Below are 24,121 nucleotides of genomic sequence, written 5' to 3' on the forward strand. Positions count from 1 at the left end.
AGTAAATTAGTAATAAGACAATTCCTCTTCAAAATTAGAGGTGAATCCCCATCGTTCTTGTAAAGGATTCAAGGGGATATATGTGGACTCATTCACCCACCAAGTGGGTCATTTCGTTATTTTATGGTCTTAATTGATGCATCTGGACGATGGTCTCATGTTTGTTTATTGCTTACTCGAAATGTTGCATTTGCTAAATTGTTAGCACAAATTATTAAATTAAAGGCACATTTCGCAGATTATTCGATCAAGTCAATACGGCTAGATAATGCTGGTGAATTTACATTCAAAATATTTGATGATTATTGCATGTCTATGGGGATTGAGGTTGAACATCCAGTCCCACATGTCCACACACAGAATGAATTAGCCGAGTCTCTTATCAAACAACTCCAGGTAATTGCACGTACTTTATTATTAAAAAGTCAATTACCTACTTCTATATGGAGACATGTTATATTACATGCTGCAGCGTTAATTCGCTTGCGACCTTCTTTTTATCATCAATATTCTCCTCTACAATTGGTTTTTGGTTACCAACCTAATGTATCTCATTTGAGAATATTTGGTTGTGTTGTATATGTCCCTATTGCGTCCCCTCAACACACAAAAATGAGACTCCAATGTCGTTTGGGAATATATGTTGGATATAATTCACCATCAATTATTAGGTATCTGGAACCATTAACAGGTGATCTTTTTACTGCATGATTTACAGATTGTTACTTTGATGAGACAACTTTTCCGTCTTTAGGGGAAAAGAAAATGCCTCCTGAAGTTAAGCATGAACTTACTTGGTATGTATCTACCATGTCTCATTTGGATCCTCGTACATCCCAAAGTGAAACTGAAGTGTAAATGATAGTGCGATTACAAATTATTGCCAACCAAATGCCTGATGCATTTGCTGATACGGCAAAAGTGACAAGATCACATGTTCCAGTTGCTAATGCACCAGCAAGAATCAATGTGACTACTGAATAGTCCATTCGAGCCGTGACTGATCCATCTACCTCACGCCAGAAGCATGGTAGACCTGTTGGATCAAAGGACACTGTTCCTCGAAAAAGAAAGGCAAATAATCAAACAAACATTCCTCTAGAAGAGGTTATGGTCCCTGAAGAGACACAAGTCCCTGAAGTGACACAAACCCCTAAAGTGGTATAAAATCCTGAAGAACAGGAAAATGAGAATATTGAAATATCTTTAAATTATGTTTATACACAAGAAATGTGGAATCGTGAAACAATTATAATTGATGATATATTCTCATTGCAGTAGCTACTGAAATTCTGAATGATGATGATTTTGAACCATGTACTGTGGCTGAGTGCAAACAAAGACTTGATTGGCCTAAATGGGAAGAAGCAATTCAAGCAGAATTAGCTTCTCTAGTAAAACATCAAGTGTTTGGGCCTGTAGTTCCAACACCTCAAGACGTACAACCCGTTAGATATAAATGGGTATTTGTGAGAAAAAGAAATGAGAAAAATGAAATGAGAAAAATGAAATTGCTAGATATAAAGCCAGGCTTGTAGCCTAAGGCTTTTCCCAAAGACCCGGTATAGACTTTGATGAAACATATGCACCTGTAATGGATATAATCACATTCAGATATTTAATCAGTTTAACAGTCTCTGAAAGACTGGATATGCGTCTAATGGACGTAGTTACTGCTTATTTATATGAAAATTTGGACACTGAAATTTACATGAAACTCCTTTAAGGATACAAATTGCTTGAAGCAAAAAGAGTCAATTCAAGAGGCATGTAGTCAATTACATTACAACGATCATTATATGGATTAAAACAATCTGGACGTATGTGGTACAATCGCCTCAGTGAATATTTGAAAAAATAGGGCTATGTGAATGACCCTATATGCCTATGTGTCTTTATCAAAAGGTCAGAATCGGGATTTGCTATTGTAGCAGTTTATGTTGATGACATGAATTTAATTGAGACTCCTGAAAAGCTCTCAAAAACTACTGAATATCTGAAAAAAGAATTTGAAATGAAGGATTTAGGGAAAACAAAATATTGTCTCGGCCTGCAGATTGAGCACAATTTAAATGGAATACTTATCCATCAATTAGCGTATATTGAAAAATTATTAAAACGCTTTAATATGGATAAGGCTTATCCTTTGAGCACCCCAATAGTTGTTTGGTCTCTTGATCCAAAAAAGGACCCATTTCATCCTAAAGAAGAAGATGAAAAGATACTTGGTCCTAAAGTACCATATCTTAATGTCATTGGAGCCTTATTATATTTGGCCTAATGCACAAGACCGGATATATCCTTTGCAGTTAATTTATTGGCCTGATTTAGCTCTACACCAACCCGTCGTCACTAGAACGAAATCAAACATATACTTCGTTACCTTTGTGGAACTAGAGATTTGAGATTATTATATTCTGTCAAATCCCCTAAAAATCCTAGTTTGGTTGGATATGCAGATGCTGGTTATCTTTCTGACCCCCATAAGATCCGTTCACAAACGTGATATGTTTTCACTTATAATGGCACAACTATATCATGACGCTCCACCAAGCAGACCTTGGTTGCAACTTCTTCAAATCATTCAGAAATTTTAGCTCTCCATGAAGCCAACTGAGAATGTATATGGTTACGGTCTGTCATCCATCATATTCAGAATGCATGTAGTCTTCCTTCTACAACAGACACTCCTTCCATAATATATGAAGACAATGCAACATGTATAACCCAAATTAGAGGTGGGTACATCAAATGAGACAGAACCAAACATATCTCACCAAAGTTCTTTTACACTCATGAGCTCCAACAGAGTAAAAAGATTGATGTCAAGCAAATTAGATCCAGTGAGAATCTTGCAGATTTGTTCACTAAGACACTACCGACATCAACATTTGAGAAGTTAGTGTATAACATCGGTATGTGGTAGCTCAACAAGCAACCAAGTTAATCCTACTACAAAGAGGGGGAGCGTTCATCAGGGGGAGTATTCATCAAACAAAATTTTGAAGTTTATCAAATATTGGACAAAATGTGCACTGTACTCTTTTTTCCTTCATTAGGTTTTGTCCCACTGAATTTTCCTAGTAAGGTTTTTAATGAGGCAGTTTAAGCACGTCCAACACCAACTTACAGAACATTTAATAATCATGTTCCTTTGCTTTGGTTTTTATCCTACTGAGTTTTTTCTTAACAAAGTTAATATAATTATCTGTAAGTGGTGGAAATCCAAAAAGGAGTGTTGCAGATGGTAGATTTTTTCACCCCATATTGTTGACTTTGGCTAAAAGGCAATGGGAATGCATTAATGGCTTTAAAAACTTAGCTTGAAAGAAACTATTTTTATTGGTTGGAGGGGCGGCAATTCTCCTATAAATAACATATATACAATTCTTTCTTTCTTTCTTTCTTTCTGCTTCTTCTTGTTTCTTTATTCCTTCTGCCGTGCTTTGGCTTAATAATTTTATTTGGCAAGTCAATTACTTTATTATTTTTATAACAAAATTATCTTTATTGTGACAATCCAGGCAGAAACCAACAAGAAATGACAATTAAATACTGTTAAAGAGGGATAAAAGAGAGAAGTCTCCAATGATGTTCAGGTACTGTAAACTTTCAAGGGTAGATTATAAATTTATAATATCCTGTGTTGACATTGACACGAAGATTTGAATCTTGGTTCACAATTAATGCTTCTTGTCACAATTGGTGTGAAGAGGATGTGTGAAGAGAATTATGTTTGTCTTCGATACGATATTTCAATATGTGGCTACAGACTGTTTTGCATTAATGATTAGGTTTAGATATTTTTTCTAAAAGAAAAAAATCTTGAATCGCCATGTGGAGTGACATTTCTCTGCAAATTTTATATCGGTAAAATAAGACTGAGATATTGACTTTATATGTGAATTTTATATTGATTATAAATGTTGAAGATTAAAATAATTAAATAATATATAAGAGTTTTTTAAGTTGTTAAACTATGTTTTTAATTGTAAAATTTAAAAAAAAAATATAATAAATTATATGTTTAAAGTGAATAATATTCTGACAATAACAATATTATATAGATATATTTTTGAATATATAAATAATATTTGAATATATAAAAAATGTGTTATCATATGATTGAGTGATATTTTATTTTTATTTAAGAATGATCTAATTAGACAGTGACATATTATCACATTAAATGTGTAACATATAACATTGACTCTTGAATAAAATATAATATATTAGTAATTACAGATAAAATATATACTTTATTTTCAAATTCACAAAATGTAGAAGATAACAAAAACTAAATACTCAATTGTATATTCAAAATAGGCTAAAACACTTATTCCCACCTAAAGTTTATTCTTTCCAAGTTTTTATTTTGCAAAATCTCATATACCTGATCATGAACGGTTAAATTTGTTAGTTTTAAAGATAAAATCATTATTTAACTAATAATAAAAAAACTAAAATTTTATATCATTTTTTTCTCTATACCCTAAAATGATGTTATTTTATATAAAATGACGTTATCTTGTATTTTATAATATGATGTTATTTTATTATTTATCAAAGAAAAAATACGGTAATATAAAACGCAAATGTTTACTAATCAGGGCAATGACTGAGGTTTTATTTTATTTGAAAAAAAAAACATGGCAATTTAAATAATACTATATTTCTAATGCTAGATATTGAATATAATTATTATTTTCATAGTTATACATTTTTGGGACAAATGAAGCAAGTCCAGGGTAAAGGTTATCATTTCTATGCTAGGCCCAATATAATTAAAATTAATATATTCAAACCCAAATATATTATGTAGTATCATTAATGGTGTTACCGGGTCAAAATGTTAATGAGTTTTGAATTGGCTGAATTTATGTAGATTGAGGCATTTGGGGATTTGTAAATATTTTCACGACAACATGACATTTTCTTAAACATTTGTATCATAAGACACTAAAGTAATAGCTAGAGATGAGGTGTGACCTTTCACCATGGTTTTGAAACTTGGATTGGCTGATTTGGTCGGGACTCGGTGCCATGCCAATCGTGGTAGAGTTTTAGAAGTAGTAAAGTCATTTAATTGTTTTAAACTAGGTGAACCATGTCGCGGTTCATTTAATCATAAAATAGCACATCATTATATCAATTGTGTACTTAAAAATATGTATATATAGCATTGCTTGTTGAATAAATTATAATATATTAGTAATTACATATTAAATAATTAAATGCATACCTTATCTTCAAATTTACAAAATGTAGAAGATGACAAAAACTATGTACTTAATTGTATATTCAAAAGTGTGTAAATACAATATTGTTTGTTAAATAAAATAAAATATAATATAATAATAATTCCAGATTAAATAATTAAAAACATACCTTATTTTCAAATTCACAAAATGTTGAAAATGACAAGATATCAATTTAAAGTAATTCAATAAAGAAATAAAGTTGTAATGGCTAAGGTTTTATTTTATAATAAAACTATTTGGATATACTTTTAAGTATATAATTAGACATACAAATGATATAACCCTTGTCTTGTGGCAAGTTCCTATGCCTTGATCCATTCAATGAAATTGTTGAAACATTTGTTCGATTGACCTCCTTCTTTAACAGTTTCTATGGCAGTTTCCTTGAGTGCCAAAGCTCTTGCTTTAAATTTTTCATCGCCAACCACTTGATCTATCTTACTTTTAATTTCTTCTCGTGTTATGATACCACTTTCATCTCTTTTAAACCTCAGTCCCACCTTCCAAATATCACAAATGTAGCTCTCATTAATGAACTGGTCAGCAAAGTATGGCCAGCACAAGAAAGGAAGCCCATTACTTAAACCTTCCATGGTGGAATTCCAACCACAATGGCTAAAGAAGCAGGCAATGGAAGGGTGACTCAGAACCTTCTGTTGAGGTGCCCAACCCACCATTTTCCCTTGGTTATCTACCCTTTCTTGAAACCCTTCTGGGAAGGCTTCATTGGCGTCATCAGTAATGTCTGGCCTCACAACCCATAAGAACGGCTTGTTTGCGAGTTCAAGCCCCAACGCCAGCTCTTGGAATTGGATCTTGTCTAAAACGGTGAAGCTGCCAAATGCAACATAAATGACTGAGCTAGGCTGCTGTTGATCAAGCCAATTCAAGCAAGCCAAGTCTTCTTGCCAGAAGTATCCTGTTGAATTCCCTTGTCGGCTACTCGCCAAAAGAGGTCCTATTGGAAGCATATTTGGAACCAAGCTGAATGCTTCAGGTTCAAAATCATAGGTTGAATTGCCGATAAGGGTATCTGCTACTTTCACAGCTTCTGTGTTCTTGCATATGAAGTCAAAAAGTGTTTTCTGGGCTAAGCCGCCCCCGACATTGTACCAAATAAAGTTTGTGCTGTCGATTTCAGGTATATTGTGTGCAAGTTGAATCATTTGTTTCTTGACTGGTGTTCCTAGAAACAATCAAACATATCAGTTAGGGGTGTGGATGTTATGATTTCTTAATTTTAGAGATTTGAATCCTAATTAGATTTATTCAAGTGATCAAATCTCTTCCTTCTTAGTTCTCTTTTCAATTTTCCCAATTTTTGCCCAAAGGCTAGCAAAGGAGTTATTGGACAATCATCTCACTACACCTCAAAAGTTATTGAGATTAGAAAACTCAAAACTATATAAACTCTACATTAGATATACATACTTTTCAAGGTAGGATATATAACACATACTTCTCAATGTGGGTTCAAATACTACATAATGCACTTAGGATGCAAACAATAGATTTGAATTGATCCTAGTCCAAACAAGGACTAGTTTAGGCTTGATTTAAATCTAAAATGGTCAGCTCTAAATGAGTTTGACCTGCTTGATCAATGATGAGTTTGTCGAATAAACTTTTGAAAAATTGTGGGAGAAGAAAAAGGGTCGTTAGTGATAAAAAAGGAAAAAAAAATCATTAAAGAATATCAAAAGTTGTTTAACAAGATAAATCTATTAACATTTTTTTTGATAATTCGATCAGGTTGAACTAGCTTAACTTAATCTTGAGCCAGAGCTATCCCTGCTTAGATCCATATTATTCAGTTAGAACTAAACCGGCTTAGATTGCGCCCAACCCTTATTTGGACGGTAAGAGAAAACATTTCATCACAGATTTAGGCTCAACAAACACTAACATATAGTAATAGTAATAGTAATGATACGAAAGAATAATCTTTCTGAAAGAGATAGACAAAATAATCCAAACGAGTGAGAGTGTGTTACCATCAGTGTCCATGATTCCATCCTCAATCAACTTCGGAATACTGTAAAAGGAGGCAAGAGCAGCGGCTGATGCGGGCCAAAAGGCAGCCTTCTTAATTTTCATCTTCTCCGCAACTTCGAGAGCAAATCCAGTACTCCCATCAGCAATCACGCAAACAAGCTTTTCTTCTTCTATTCTGTTTATATCTTCTATGAGCTCTTCCAGCTTACCAGGCATCACCTGAGGCATTACTGCACATAACTTCCCTAAATCATTTCTATCATCATCAGGTTCCATTCCATCAGGAACCGACACCAGATGGATTCCATCCCCCAAAGAATTTTCCTGTAAAGCGTTGATGACCCGGTTGTGAGTATGATCTGTGTTGACGAATGTGACACTGAAGCCATGATTAACTAAGCATAGGGAAAGCTCCAGCAAGGGAATTACATGGCCTTGTGCCGGAAAAGGAATCGCCAGAATATGTGGACGACTCATTTTAGTTTTCTGTTTTGTATGTTCCTGTGAACAAACTTTGTCTTTTTTTATAGGCCAAAGGATTTATGCCTACCAAAATATCCTCTACTATTAAGATTTCACCTTTTAACTATGAAAATCTTAAACACCCATCTATGAGAGGTTAAGTCTATTAGTTTTAAAGGTAAAATCGTTATATTATCTACAATATTAAAAATAAATTAAAATTTAATCTCTCCCCCCCCCCCCCCCCCCCCCAACCAAGATTCTAAAAACTAAAAGTTTACCCTCTAGGCTAAATTTTAAAAAATGATATTTCCCCTTAGAATTTAGTTTTCAATCCCCTACGTCAAATTTGATGCCATCTCCCACAACAAAGCTTCCTCGACTTATCACCATGTTTCAACGGTCTCTCTCTCCTCCTTTGGAACGTCAATTGATGTAAATCTGGTCTAGAAAGACAAAGAGCTTCATTTTCCCAAATGAAGATGAGGTCTTCATCTTCGTCTGGAAAGATAAAGAGTTTTTTCTCTTTCTAGACCATATTTGTGTCGGTTGACATTCCAAAGGAGAGGAGAGAGATCGTCGGAGCATGGTGATACGTCAGGGAAGCTTTGTCACTAGTGATTGCGCCGATTGGATGCTGATGATTGAAAACTAAACCCTAGGGTGGGGGAATGCTATTTTTTAAAACTTGATATATGGGAAAAATGATTAGTTTTTAGGGTTTAGAAGGGGAAAAGAGATAAAAGATGTGATGGAGGTTAAAATTTTGTTAATTTTAACTATTTATAAATGGATAAATGAAAATTTTAAAATTATGGGATAAAAACTTGTGATTAAAAGATATTCTGGGTGGAACATAGTCCTTTGGCCTTTTTTATAATGATAGGTGAGGTGTTCCCATGGCTTTTTTGTTTTTTTTTTTAAAGTAATGTATATATTAGATAACAAACAATAATGTACAAGTGAGGTTTCGGGGAACAAGCTAAACTCACCCTATGTAACGGCAGAATAGCAGTAGCAAGCAAGAACTAACACTTTGGGCCCGGGTTCAAGTCCAAGAAGATTAATACACCGAAGGTTTAGATGAAATGACAAATTACAATTTCCCAGGACTCATTTTTCCATGGCCTCCAGTTCAGTATTTGCTTGTCTCTTGGACTTCATAAACTTAACTAAACAGTATTATTAGAGATAGAGATGCCGATTTGCAGGGCATGCAGTCGCCTGGAACATCTCCATCAATCTGGAGGTGATTCCTAATCCCTATAGTTTAATATGATCGTCAATTAAATCTTCTCACATTTTATATATAAAATTTGTTGCAGATGGTGGATGGATTTTTCCACCCCATATGGTTGACTTTGGCTAAAAGGCAATGGGAATGTATTAATGGCTTTAGAAACTTAGTTTGGAAGAAACTATTTTTACTGGTTGGAGGGGCGGCAATTCTCCTATAAATACCCCCCCTTCTCTTCATGTAACATATATACAATTCTTTCTTTCTTTCTGCTTCTTCTTGTTTCTTTATTCCTTCTGCCGTGCTTTGGCTTAACAATTTTATTTGGCAAATCAATTACTTTATTATTTTTATAACACGTTATCAGTATGATCAGCTCAGGTATATTATATCTTTATTTTATGTCGTTATGCTGCTTAAATATTATAAATACGGATATTCCAGTTGTGATGTCTCAGTTGAATTTTAATTTATGTTATATTTCTGCTTAATTTTTCTTTATAATTATACAATATTTGCAACCCGAAGTTTGCAAAATTATAAATCTAGACCTGAAGTCCTGCATATTATTTGTAACATGAAGTTTACAAAATTATGAATTTAAACCTGAAGTCTAAAATATCATAAATCTGGACCCGAAGTTCTGAATCCTATTTGTAACTTGAAGTTTACAAAATTATGAATCTGGACCTACAGTCCTGAATATCATGAATCTGGATCTGAAATCTTGAATATCATTCGTAACCCGAAGTTTACGAAATTATAAATTTGTGACCTGAAGTCATAAATATTATTTGTAACCTGAAGCTTACAAAACCAAGAATCTGGACCAGAAGTCCTGATATTATTTAAATATTTATTTTTATTGTATTCCATTTATTTGAATATTTATTTATTCGCATATTTATTTATTTGAATATTTATTTTTATCCAATTTACAACTTGAAGTTTGTAAAATCGTGAGAAAATCATATGTATGGGCCCGAAGTCCCGAATTTTACAATTTACAACTTGAAGTTTGTAAAATCGTGAGAAAATCATATGTATGGGCCCGAAGTCCCGAATTTTACAATTTACAACTTGAAGTTTGTAAAATCAAGAGAATACATATATATGGGCCAGAAGTCCCAAGTTTCATCAAAGTCTTTATTTTAGAATAATAATATCACCTTTGCAACCTGAAGTTTGCATAAAGTGTGAAAAATATGGACTTGAAGTTCAAAACATAATCAGAATACGTATTATAATATTCTGAATACTAATTACAAAACCAGAAGTTTTGTAGATATGGGATAATATATGGACCTGAAGCTTCCAAAATTAATTCCAATATTTCTCTTACAAGATCAACTATTTTGTATATATGAGATAATATTTGAATATGAAGTTTCAAATATTAACTCATATATATTGTCTATAAAACCAGAAGTTTTGTAAATATGATAATAATTGAACCCGAAGTTCTTAAAATTAGATGGATAATATTAAATGGGCTTTTTGCATGAGTCTCCACCTAGAATTTGTAAGTCTTGAAAAACTAACTAAATAAAATATCCCAAAAGGACAAATACAAGACTATTATCTTTTGGCATCATATCCCTGAAGGATTGCAAGTCGAAATATGAATACAATGACTCTATATTTAGCATAAATTTGTAATATTCAGAATCTTTTCCTGAATGTGGAAGATAAAATATTCCCCACATTTTATTTTTGCTCCTATAGTAACAATATCAGAAAAGAAATTCTGAATTAATATTTTTTCGTTATACATCGTTCCCTGAAGTGAACGCAACTACCAAAAACAGTTATTATGAGTATGAAATGCCCAAAAATTTTATAATTAAATCCATCATATATATTTATTTTGGAATCATGCATATTATTTTATATTTTATTGTCATGTTCTCTTCCTTTCAATATTTTGTGTACGTTATAACTAACGTAATTTAAATGAAAGGAAATGGACTCCAAAATTGAAGCGTTGACTTCAAAAGCTGATGTGGGAGACATGTGTTTGGTGGACAGTGCAACAACGCACACAATTCTCAAGGAAAAATTTTTTTTCTTATCTTTAGCATTAATTGAAGCTAAAGTAACTACCATATCAAAATCAATTGATTTGATAGAAGGCTCCGAAAGAGCCACAAATATGTTAAACAATGGGACCAAATTAAGCATCAATGATGCATTATATTCAAGTAGATCAAGAAGAAATCTACTAAGTTTTAAAGATATAAGAAAAAATGGTTATCATCTTGAAACTATGAGTGAAAATAGTGCAGAATTCATCTGTATAACTAGTAATGCCTCCGAAAGAAGGCTTATACTAGAAAAGTTGTTTGCTTTATCATCTGAATTATATTATACACTCATAAAGGCAATTGAAACCTATGCAGTATCGAACCAGAAGTTCGTTGATCCAAAAGCATTTATACTTTGGCATGATCGTTTAGGCCACCCAGGATCTGCAATGATGCGTAGGATTATTGAAAATTCACATGGACATACATTACATAATCATAAAATTTTATTGTCCAGTGAACAATTCTGCACCGCCTGTTCTCAAGTAAATTAGTAATAAGACCATTCCCCTCCAAAATTGGAGGTGAATCCCCATCGTTCTTGTAAAGGATTCAAAGGGATATATGTGGACCCATTCACCCACCAAGTGGGTCATTTCGTTATTTTATGGTCTTAATTGATGCATCTGGATGATGGTCTCATGTTTGTTTATTGCCTACTCGAAATGTTGCATTTGCTAAATTGTTAGCACAAATTATTAAATTAAAGGCACATTTCGTAGATTATTCGATCAAGTCAATATGGCTAGATAATGCTGGTGAATTTACATTCAAAATATTTGATGATTATTGCATGTCTATGGGGATTGAGGTTGAACATCCAGTCCCACATGTCCACACACAGAATGAATTAGCTGAGTCTCTTATCAAACAACTCCAGGTAATTGCACGTACTTTATTATTAAAAAGTCAATTACCTACTTCTATATGGAGACATGCTATATTACATGCTGCAGCATTAATTCGCTTGCGACCTTCTTTTTATCATCAATATTCTCCTCTACAATTGGTTTTTGGTTACCAACCTAATGTATCTCATTTGAGAATATTTGGTTGTGTTGTATATGTCCCTATTGCGTCCCCTCAACGCACAGAAATGAGACTTCAACGTCGTTTGAGAATATATGTTGGATATAATTCACCATCAATTATCAGGTATCTGGAACCATTAACAGGTGATCTTTTTACTGCACGATTTACAAATTGTCACTTTGATGAGACAACTTTCCCGTCTTTAGGGGAAAAGAAAATGCCTCCTGAAGTTAGGCATAAACTTACTTGGTATGTATCTACCATGTCTCATTTGGATCCTCGCACATCCCAAAGTGAAACTGAAGTGTAAAAGATAGTGCAATTACAAATTATTGCCAACCAAATGACTGATGCATTTGCTGATACGGCAAAAGTGACAAGATCACATGTTCCAGTTGCTAATGCACCAGCAAAAATCAATGTGACTGCTGAATAGTCCATTCGAGCAGTGACTGATCCATCTACCTCACGCCAGAAGCATGGTAGACCTGTTGGATCAAAGGACACTGTTCCTCGAAAAAGAAAGGCAAATAATCAAACAAACATTCCTCTAGAAGAGGTTATGGTCCCTGAAGAGACACAAGTCCCTGAAGTGACACAAACCCCTAAAGTGGTATAAAATCCTGAAGAACAGGAAAATGAGAATATTGAAATATCTTTAAATTATGTTTATACACAAGAAATGTGGAATCGTGAAACAATTATAATTGATGATATATTCTCATTGCAGTAGCTACTGAAATTCTGAATGATGATGATTTTGAACCACGTACTGTGGCTGAGTGCAAACAAAGACTTGATTGGCCTAAATGGGAAGAAGCAATTCAAGCAGAATTAGCTTCTCTAGCAAAACATCAAGTGTTTGGGCCTGTAGTTCCAACACCTCAAGACGTACAACCCGTTAGATATAAATGGGTATTTGTGAGAAAAAGAAATAAGAAAAATGAAATTGCTAGATATAAAGCTAGGCTTGTAGCCCAAGGCTTTTCCCAAAGACCCGGTATAGACTTTGATGAAACATATGCACTTATAATGGATATAATCACATTCAGATATTTAATCAGTTTAACAGTCTCTAAAAGACTGGATATGCGTCTAATGGACGTAGTTACTGCTTATTTATATGGAAATTTGGACACTGAAATTTACATGAAACTCCCTGAAGGATACAAATTGCTTGAAGCAAAAAGAGTCAATTCAAGAGGCATGTACTCAATTACATTACAACGATCATTATATGGATTAAAACAATCTGGACGTATATGGTACAATCGCCTCAGTGAATATTTGAAAAAATAGGGCTATGTGAATGACCCTATATGCCTATGTGTCTTTATCAAAAGGTCAGAATCGAGATTTGTTATTGTAGCAGTTTATGTTGATGACATGAATTTAATTGAGACTCCTGAAAAGCTCTCAAAAACTGCTGAATATCTGAAAAAAGAATTTGAAATGAAGGATTTAGGGAAAACAAAATATTGTCTCGGCCTGCAGATTGAGCACAATTTAAATGGAATACTTATCCATCAATCAGCGTATATTGAAAAATTATTAAAACGCTTTAATATGGATAATGCTTATCCTTTGAGCACCCCAATAGTTGTTTGGTCTCTTGATCCAAAAAAGGACCCATTTTATCCTAAAGAAGAAGATGAAAAGATACTTGGTCCTGAAGTACCATATCTTAATGTCATTGGAGCCTTATTATATTTGGCCCAATGCACAAGACCGGATATATCCTTTGCAGTTAATTTATTGGCCTGATTTAGCTCTACACCAACCCGTTGTCACTAGAACAAAATCAAACATATACTTCATTACCTTTGTGGAACTAGAGATTTGAGATTATTATATTCTGTCAAATCCCCTAAAAATCCTAGTTTGGTTGGATATGCAGATGCTGGTTATCTTTCTGACCCCCATAAGATCCGTTCATAAACGTGATATGTTTTCACTTATAATGGCACAACTATATCATGATGCTCCACCAAGCAGACCTTGGTTGCAACTTCTTCAAATTATTCAGAAATTTTAGCTCTCCATGAAGCCAACCGAGAATGTATATGGTTACGGTCTGTCATCCATCATATTCAGAATGCATGCAGTCTTCCTTCTACAACAGACACTCCTTCCATAATATATGAAGACAATGCAACATGTATAACCCAAATTAGAGGTGGGTACATCAAATGAGACAGAACCAAACATATCTCACCAAAGTTCTTTTACACTCATGAGCTCCAACAAAGTAAAAAGATTGATGTCAAGCTCCAACAGAGTAAAAAGATTGATGTCATGCAAATCAGATCCAGTGAGAATCTTGCAGATTTGTTCACTAAGACACTACCGACATCAACATTTGAAAAGTTAGTGTATAACATCGGTATGCAGTAGCTCAACAAGCAACCAAGTTAATCCTACTACAAAGAGGGGGAGCGTTCATCAGGGGGAGTATTCATCAAACAAAATTTTGAAGTTTATCAAATATTGGACAAAATGTGCACTGTACTCTTTTTTCCTTCATTAGGTTTTGTCCCACTGAGTTTTTCTAGTAAGGTTTTTAATGAGGCAGTTTAAGCACGTCCAACGCCAACTTACAGAACATTTAATAATCATGTTCCTTTGCTTTGGTTTTTATCCTACTGAGTTTTTTCTTAACAAAGTTAATATAATTATCTGTAAGTGGTGGAAATCCAAAAAGGAGTGTTGCAGATGGTGGATTTTTCCACCCCATATTGTTGACTTTGGCTAAAAGGCAATGGGAATGCATTAATGGCTTTAAAAACTTAGCTTGAAAGAAACTATTTTTATTGGTTGGAGGGGCGGCAATTCTCCTATAAATAACATATATACAATTCTTTCTTTCTTTCCGCTTCTTCTTGTTTCTTTATTCCTTCTGCCGTGCTTTGGCTTAATAATTTTATTTGGCAAGTCAATTACTTTATTATTTTTATAACAAAATTATCTTTATTGTGACAATCCAGGCAGAAACCAACAAGAAATGACAATTAAATACTGTTAAAGAGGGATAAAAGAGAGAAGTCTCCAATGATGTTCAGGTACTGTAAACTTTCAAGGGTAGATTATAAATTTATAATATCCTGTGTTGACATTGACACGAAGATTTGAATCTTGGTTCACAATTAATGCTTCTTGTCACAATTGGTGTGAAGAGGATGTGTGAAGAGAATTATGTTTGTCTTCGATACGATATTTCAATATGTGGCTACAGACTGTTTTGCATTAATGATTAGGTTTAGATATTTTTTCTAAAGCAAAAAATCTTGAATCGCCATGTGGAGTGACATTTCTCTGCAAATTTTATATCGGTAAAATAAGATTGAGATATTGACTTTATATGTGAATTTTATATTGATTATAAATGTTAAAGATTAAAATAATTAAATAATATATAAGAGTTTTTTAAGTTGTTAAACTATGTTTTTAATTGTAAAATTTAAAAAAAAATTATAATAAATTATATGTTTAAAGTGAATAATATTCTGATAATAACAATATTATATAGATATATTTTTGAATATATAAATAATATTTGAATATATAGATAATGTGTCATCATATGATTGAGTGATATTTTATTTTTATTTAAGAATGATCTAATTAGACAGTGACATATTATCACATTAAATGTGTAACATATAACATTGACTCTTGAATAAAATAAAATATATTAGTAATTACGGATCAAATATATACTTTATTTTCAAATTCACAAAATGTAGAAGATAACAAAAACTAAATACTCAATTGTATATTCAAAATAGGCTAAAACACTTATTCCCACCTAAAGTTTATTCTTTCCAAGTTTTTATTTTGCAAAATCTCATATACCTGATCATGAATGGTTAAATTTGTTAGTTTTAAAGATAAAATCATTATTTAACTAATAATAAAAAAACTAAAATTTTATATCATTTTTTTCTCTATACCCTAAAATGATGTTATTTTATATAAAATGACGTTATCTTGTATTTTATAATATGATGTTATTTTATTATTTATCAAAGAAAAAATACGGTAATAGAAAACGCAAATGTTTACTAATCAGGGCAATGACTGAGGTTTTATTTTATTTGAAAAAAAAAAACATGGCAATTTAAATAATACTATATTTCTAATGCTAGATATTGAATATAATTATTATTTTCATAGTTATATATTTTTGGGACAAATGAAGCAAGTCCAGGGTAAAGGTTATCATTTCTATGCTAGGCCCAATATAATTAAAATTAATATATTCAAACCCAAATATATTATGTAGTATCATTAATGGTGTTACCGGGTCAAAATGTTAATGAGTTTTGAATTGGCTGAATTTATGTAGATTGAGGCATTTGGGGATTTGTAAATATTTTCACGACAACATGACATTTTCTTAAACATTTGTATCATAAGACACTAAAGTAATAGCTAGAGATGAGGTGTGACCTTTCACCATGGTTTTGAAACTTGGATTGGCTGATTTGGTCGGGACTCGGTGCCATGCCAATCGTGGTAGAGTTTTAGAAGTAGTAAAGTCATTTAATTGTTTTAAACTAGGTGAACCATGTCGCGGTTCATCTAATCATAAAATAGCACATCATTATATCAATTGTGTACTTAAAAATATGTATATATAACATTGCTTGTTGAATAAATTATAATATATTAGTAATTACATATTAAATAATTAAATGCATACCTTATCTTCAAATTTACAAAATGTAGAAGATGACAAAAATTATGTACTTAATTGTATATTCAAAAGTGTGTAAATACAATATTGTTTGTTAAATAAAATAAAATAAAATATAATAATAATTCCAGATTAAATAATTAAAAACATACCTTATTTTCAAATTCACAAAATGTTGAAAATGACAAGATATCAATTTAAAGTAATTCAATAAAGAAATAAAGTTGTAATGGCTAAGGTTTTATTTTATAATAAAACTATTTGGATATACTTTTAAGTATATAATTAGACATTCAAATGATATAACCCTTGTCTTGTGGCAAGTTCCTATGCCTTGATCCATTCAATGAAATTGTTGAAACATTTGTTCGATTGACCTCCTTCTTTAACAGTTTCTATGGCAGTTTCCTTGAGTGCCAAAGCTCTTGCTTTAAATTTTTCATCGCCAACCACTTGATCTATCTTACTTTTAATTTCTTCTCGTGTTATGATACCACTTTCATCTCTTTTAAACCTCAGTCCCACCTTCCAAATATCACAAATGTAGCTCTCATTAATGAACTGGTCAGCAAAGTATGGCCAGCACAAGAAAGGAAGCCCATTACTTAAACCTTCCATGGTGGAATTCCAACCACAATGGCTAAAGAAGCAGGCAATGGAAGGGTGACTCAGAACCTTCTGTTGCGGTGCCCAACCCACCATTTTCCCTTGGTTAGCTACCCTTTCTTGAAACCCTTCTGGGAAGGCTTCATTGGCGTCATCAGTAATGTCTGGCCTCACAACCCATAAGAACGGCTTGTTTGCGAGTTCAAGCCCCAACGCCAGCTCTTGGAATTGGATCTTGTCTAAAACGGTGAAGCTGCCAAATGCAACATAAATGACTGAGCTAGGCTGCTGTTGATCAAGCCAATTCAAGCAAGCCAAGTCTTCTTGCCAGAAGTATCCTGTTGAATTCCCTTGTCGGCTACTCGCCAAAAGAGGTCCTATTGGAAGCATATTTGGAACCAAGCTTAATGCTTCAGGTTCAAAATCATAGGTTGAATTGCCGATAAGGGTATCTGCTACTTTCACAGCTTCTGTGTTCTTGCATATGAAGTCAAAAAGTGTTTTCTGGGCTAAGCCGCCCCCGACATTGTACCAAATAAAGTTTGTGCTGTCGATTTCAGGTATATTGTGTGCAAGTTGAATCATTTGTTTCTTGACTGGTGTTCCTAGAAACAATCAAACATATCAGTTAGGGGTGTGGATGTTATGATTTCTTAATTTTAGAGATTTGAATCCTAATTAGATTTATTTAAGTGATCAAATCTCTTTCTTCTTAGTTCTCTTTTCAATTTTCCCAATTTTTGCCCAAAGGCTAGCAAAGGAGTTATTGGACAATCATCTCACTACACCTCAAAAGTTATTGAGATTAGAAAACTCAAAACTATATAAACTCTACATCAAATATGCATACTTTTCAAGGTAGGATATATAACACATACTTCTCAATGTGGGTTCAAATCCTACATAATGCTCTTAGGATGCAAACAATAGATTTGAATTGATCCTAGTCCAAACAAGGACTAGCTTAGGCTTGATTTAAATTTAAAATGGTCAGCTCTAGATGAGTTTGACTTGCTTGATCAGTGATGAGTTTGTCAAATAAACTTTTGAAAAGTTGTGGGAGAAGAAAAAGGGTCGTTAGTGATAAAAAAGGAAAAAAAAATCATTAAAGAATATCAAAAGTTGTTTAACAAGATAAATCTACTAACATTTTTTTTGATAATTCGATCAGGTTGAACTAGCTTAACTTAATCTTGAGCCAGAGCTATCCTTGCTTAGATCCATATTATTCAGTTAGAACTAAACCGGCTTAGATTGCGCCCAACCCTTATTTGGACGGTAAGAGAAGACATTTCATCACAGGCTTAGGCTCAACAAACACCGACATATAGTAATAGTAATAGTAATAGTAATGATACGAAAGAATAATCTTTTCTGAAAGAGATAGACAAAATAATCCAAACGAGTGAGAGTGTGTTACCATCAGTGTCCATGATTCCATCCTCAATCAACTTCGGAATACTGTAAAAGGAGGCAAGAGTAGCGGCTGATGCGGGCCAAAAGGCAGCCTTCTTAATTTTCATCTTCTCCGCAACTTCGAGAGCAAATCCAGTACTCCCATCAGCAATCACGCAAACAAGCTTTTCTTCTTCTATTCTGTTTATATCTTCTATGAGCTCTTCCAGCTTACCAGGCATCACCTGAGGCATTACTGCACATAACCTCTCTAAATCATTTCTGTCATCATCAGGTTCCATTCCATCAGGAACCGACACCAGATGGATTCCATCCCCCAAAGAATTTTCCTGTAAAGCGTTGATGACCCGTTTGTGAGTATGATCTGTGTTGACGAATGTGACTCTGAAGCCATGATTAACTAAGCATAGGGAAAGCTCCAGCAAAGGAATTACATGGCCTTGTGCCGGAAAAGGAATCGCCAGAATATGTGGAGGACTCATTTAGTTTTGTATTTTGTATGTTCCTATGAACAAACTTTGCTTTTTTTTATAATGGTAAGGGAAGTGTTCCTGGGACTCATTTTCCCGTGGCCTCCAGTTCAGTATTTGCTTGTCGCTTATTGCCTGTCTTTTGGATTTGGCCAAATGACTATTTCCCACCCAAGGTTTGATGTTTTCTCAAAAGTACCCCCTTTAACTATGGAAACACTAAATACCCACCCATGGTCGGTTAGATTTAACCAAACCATAACGCCTAAAAATTTTATCTCTTTTTGCCCCCTTAAACTTTAAAAACTAAAATTTTTCTCTCAGCCTAAGTTTTAAAAAATGGCGGTTTCACCCTAGGGTTTGGTTTTGAAATCTCCAATGACCATTCCGGCTCCATTGCTGACGGCTTCTCCCTCCCGAAGCAGCCTCTCCTTCTGGCGAATGCTTTCCTCTCATTTGGAGGCTCGATCGGGGTTAGAAACGCCTTGGGAGACGAAGAACTTCGTCGGGGAAGACGAAGTTCTTCGTCTCCCCAGACGAAGACGAAGACGAAGCCGTCGTCTTCATCTGGGAAGACGATTGTCTTCCCGGAAGGAGAGACTACTTCGGGAGGGAGAGGCCGTCGGCAATGGAGCCGGAACGGTTGTTGGAGATTTCAAAACCAAACCCTAGGGTGAAACTGCTATTTTTTAAAACTTAGGCTGGGGAAAAATTTTAGTTTTTAAAGTTTAGGGGGACAAAATTAGATTCTATTTTAGTTTATTTTTAATATTATAGTAAAAATGATGATTTTACCCCTATCACCGTTAGAGTTTGATTAAATCTAACCGATCATAGATGGGTGTTTGGTGTTTCTATAGTTAAAGGGGAAACTTTTGAGAAAACATCAAACCTTGGGTGGGAAATAGTCGTTTGGCCTTTGGATTTCATAAACTCAACGTAACCTTCAATTAAATGACATTATTAGAGATAGAGATGCCGATTTTCGAGGCATGCAGTCACTTTAGTCACCTGGAACATCTCCATCAATCTCGAGGTTTTTTCTAATCGCTCTACTTTAATATAATCGTCAATTACATCTCCTCACATTTTATAAAATTACCACTGTGAACAATCCAAGTAGAAACTAACAGGAAATGACAATTAAATACCGCAAAAGAGGGAGGAAAATAGAGAAGTCTCCAATGATGTAGAGACAGCAGTCGGCTGTGCCGGGCCAACTTCGGTACAGTCTACTATGTTGTAAACTGCATTGAGTCAAGATTTGTACAGTCATAGGTTTTTCCGTGCCAGGTAGGATTACATAATTTTGAAGGCCTATGGCACGACCCTATATGTATAGGGTTGTGCCATGCCAAGCTCATAGACCCGATGTGGGCTAACCTACTATATAGATAAAACTAGGCCAAGGGACTATTTCCCACTCATGGTATATTGCATTCTTAAGTTTCTCTTATTTAATTTTGATAATCTCAAATATTCACCCATAAATAATTAAAATTAATGGAACCCTAATCCTTTGAAATTTTATCTCTTTTTGCCCCCATAAACTTTAAAAACTAAAAGTTTTCCCCCACCTAAGTTTTAAAAAATGACAGTTTCACTCTAAGGTTTCGTTTTAAAATCTTCGACATCATCTCCTACTCCATTGCTGATGATCTCTCTCTCCCAAAACATCTTCTCCCTCCGACGGTCTCTCTCCTCTCATTTGGACGCTCGATCGGTGTTAGAGGCCAGACGAAGACGGTTCATCTTGGAGGATGAAGAGCTTCGTCTTCCATCACTCCTCCGACGCCGATCGAGTGTCCAAATGGGAGGAGAAAGATCGCTGGAGGGAGAGGATGCTTCGGGAGGGAGAGGTCGTCGACAATGGAGTCGAAGATTTCAAAACGAAGCCCTAGGGTGAAATTACCACTTTTTAAAATTTAGGCTAGGGGAAACTTTTAGTTTTTAAAGTTTAGGGGGGTAAAAAGAGATCATATTTTAGTTTATTTTTAATATTATAGAAAAAATGACGATTTTACTCTTACTACCATTAATTTTAACTGCTCATGGATGAGTGTTTGAGATTATCAAAGTTAAAGGGGAGAAACTTGGGATCGCAGCATACCTTGGGTGGGAAATAGTCATTTGGCCATAAAAATATTTAATTTTTTTATTATATAAAAGTAAATGAAAGTCATTTTCCAATTATTAAAACCAGTGATAATACTTTAAATAATTTTTTGATAATCTTTTATTTATAACGAAAGAATATTATAATTATATGATGAAAAATATTTTAATATATTACAAATCAATTTATTTACATGATGTATAATTACAAATATAAGTATGTCTATATATCATCTATTCGTCTTCAACATCCAGATTCTTAAATTTTACAAATATATTTTTTGTGACCCGATTATGTAATTTGAAGTCAATTTTCACTTAATTTTTCATACAAATGATTCCCTAGACCATGTCTATAACCCAATATGAATCTACCTGTACTAAAAACATATTCCGATGTTATGGTAGGCACTAAAAATGGTTAGTAGATCTCGTGTCATGGCATAAATCACAAGAAAACTTTCTTGATTTACTTTCCACCATACTAAAACGTCTAATTTGTTATTGTTATCATATTGTTTTATAATTTTTGTAGGATGATCAATATCAATATAATTATAAGCCTCACTAAAATTTGAACTCTGACCCACAAAATATTATTTTTACGTAAGAGTGACCATATATATGATTTTCTTCTACCTGAACTTACCTTGGGTTTAGAAGTTTGCATCCTTCTTTCATATTTATTTTTTTTAAATAGTATACATTTCTAATAAATTTTTTTTAATATTGTCTATTCTATTACCGTTGGAAAGTCATAAATTTTCATTAATAATATATAAGCAATTTTTCACTCCTAATAATTTTATCCTAAGATCTAAAATAGTGACAATGATATAATGTAAAGGAACTTGATTCCAATATTTTTTAAATATCTATTCCATTTGTATAGACATATCTTGAAAGGTATTATGATACATATATTCTTTAAAAATATTACTAAATTCTAATTATTATATAAAATTGAACATCTAATTGGATAGTATACAGTTGAATATTGGTTTGTCTTTTATATGTTTTAAACATAAGGTATATTGAATTCAAACTAATTTTAACATATGTTTTTAACTTTTTTCATCTTAACCTCAATGACTTACAAAATTCATGATTTATTTGAATCTGTATGGGGATAATAAAATGTAAGTGATAACATGTTTAATTATTGATATATGATCTTTAGTTAAACTTAAACCATCTTCACTTATTAAATTAATAATATGACATATATATTTAATATGAAATAATTTTTCACTAAATAGAACAAATATCTTATTTAATATTAATTCAATTACTCAATCATTATTTTTTTGTGTTATTAAAAGTAATTGTAAAAATAAAGCTATTAATTTTATATTCATAAATGTAGATATTTTAATAACCTAAATGTAATTATCTTTTTGCACAATTGCTGACTAGAATCAATGTACTGAGTAATTGCACTTAAGTATCATATGTTTTGATTTGTTGTGGTTCATAAGTCAAAAGTAATTGAAATAACATCATTAAAATTACTAAGTTCTCTTGTAATTTTTAATTTTATTAATTCATAATTTCTAATGATGTCTACCCTAAGGGTAGTCTTAAGATTTCTTTTAAATGCGGGTTAAACATTGTTCTATATTATACATTCTAAAATTTCATCTTCATGTAAGAAAAAGGTTGGTAAGAAGTTATTACATACCTAACCATGTAGTCTTGCATTTTAGTTTGATCATAGTTGAAATTTGATATTTCTCTAACGCGTATGGAACCACTCGAACCTCCTACTATACTAACACAAGCAACAGATTGTGATATGGTAAATGCAATTTGTTGTTGTCTTCTCATCTTATGTAGAATTTTTTTTTTATAATATTTCTTAATATGCCAACAGAGTTGACTGGTGCCACTCAAACGGACACATGTCAAACATGAACTATAATCTTTGTACATTGTCCATCGAATGAATTATTCTTTGATTGTTTCCTCAATTTTATCGAAGTGATTGTACACTATATATTTTTGCTTCTTTTTTTTTTCACTGTCAAGCTTGTGGTTGCCCCACTTTCACGTGTTGGTGCTCTTATTCCACATGCATAGTCAATAATATAATCAATGTTATAGTATTCAAACTGATTAAATTCATTTGAGTCTAGATCCATTTGTAATATTTTGATGAATAAAAAATAATGATTGGTTGACAAAATTGTAACAAAAACAAGAACTAAATTTTATACATAGAGAAATATTGATTGCAAATTCAGAGAGTTTGATAATGAGAGATTGATGAGAGAATGTGGGATTGAGAAGAATGAGATATTACGAGAATTAGTGTATGAATTTTAGGAGGGGGAGGGGGTTTATATAGAACAAATTTGAAGAAAAAAAATAAAAAAATAAAGTTGACCAGGCCAACAACTATTGGCTTGGCCAAACATTGCAGAAGTCATTCTACACTCATAGAACTTTGTTAATACAATGTCGTGCCAGGTCGGCCTATGGATTTAAAGTCCAGGTTTGCACCATAACCCAGACAACCAATGGTCTTGACACAACCCACTACAATATCATGTCATACCAGCTCAGGTCAAGCCAAAAAAAGGGACTTAGGTCATGCTTCAGGGTTGCCCAACCCCTTTGCCATGCCTATAATGATGTTGGGTATACTTATAGTTTAATAATCAAAATCACATGAAAAATATTATATTTTAAAGTTATCATTCCAGGTTAAGGAAAAAATAATATTCTATAGAAGTGATGGATCCAAA

General features: G+C 33.0%; 2 protein-coding genes across 2 annotated transcripts; both read right to left on the reverse strand.

The window, feature by feature from the left end:
* Nucleotides 1–5,482: 5,482 nt before the first annotated feature.
* Nucleotides 5,483–7,733, reverse strand: LOC123198327 (UDP-glycosyltransferase 83A1-like). Its single transcript, XM_044613012.1, has 2 exons — nucleotides 7,256–7,733; nucleotides 5,483–6,447 (listed from the first exon to the last, which is right to left on the reverse strand). The coding sequence occupies exons 1-2, from the start codon at nucleotides 7,731–7,733 to the stop codon at nucleotides 5,564–5,566; spliced, it is 1,362 nt and encodes a 453-aa protein (XP_044468947.1). The 3' UTR covers nucleotides 5,483–5,563.
* A 9,349-nt stretch (nucleotides 7,734–17,082) lies between these two features.
* Nucleotides 17,083–19,271, reverse strand: LOC123198294 (UDP-glycosyltransferase 83A1-like). The gene is made up of 2 exons (XM_044612982.1): nucleotides 18,794–19,271; nucleotides 17,083–17,978 (listed from the first exon to the last, which is right to left on the reverse strand). The coding sequence occupies exons 1-2, from the start codon at nucleotides 19,269–19,271 to the stop codon at nucleotides 17,095–17,097; spliced, it is 1,362 nt and encodes a 453-aa protein (XP_044468917.1). The 3' UTR covers nucleotides 17,083–17,094.
* Nucleotides 19,272–24,121: the final 4,850 nt, after the last annotated feature.

This window comes from Mangifera indica, chromosome 15, assembly GCF_011075055.1.
Source record: "Mangifera indica cultivar Alphonso chromosome 15, CATAS_Mindica_2.1, whole genome shotgun sequence".
Lineage (NCBI taxonomy): Eukaryota > Viridiplantae > Streptophyta > Magnoliopsida > Sapindales > Anacardiaceae > Mangifera > Mangifera indica.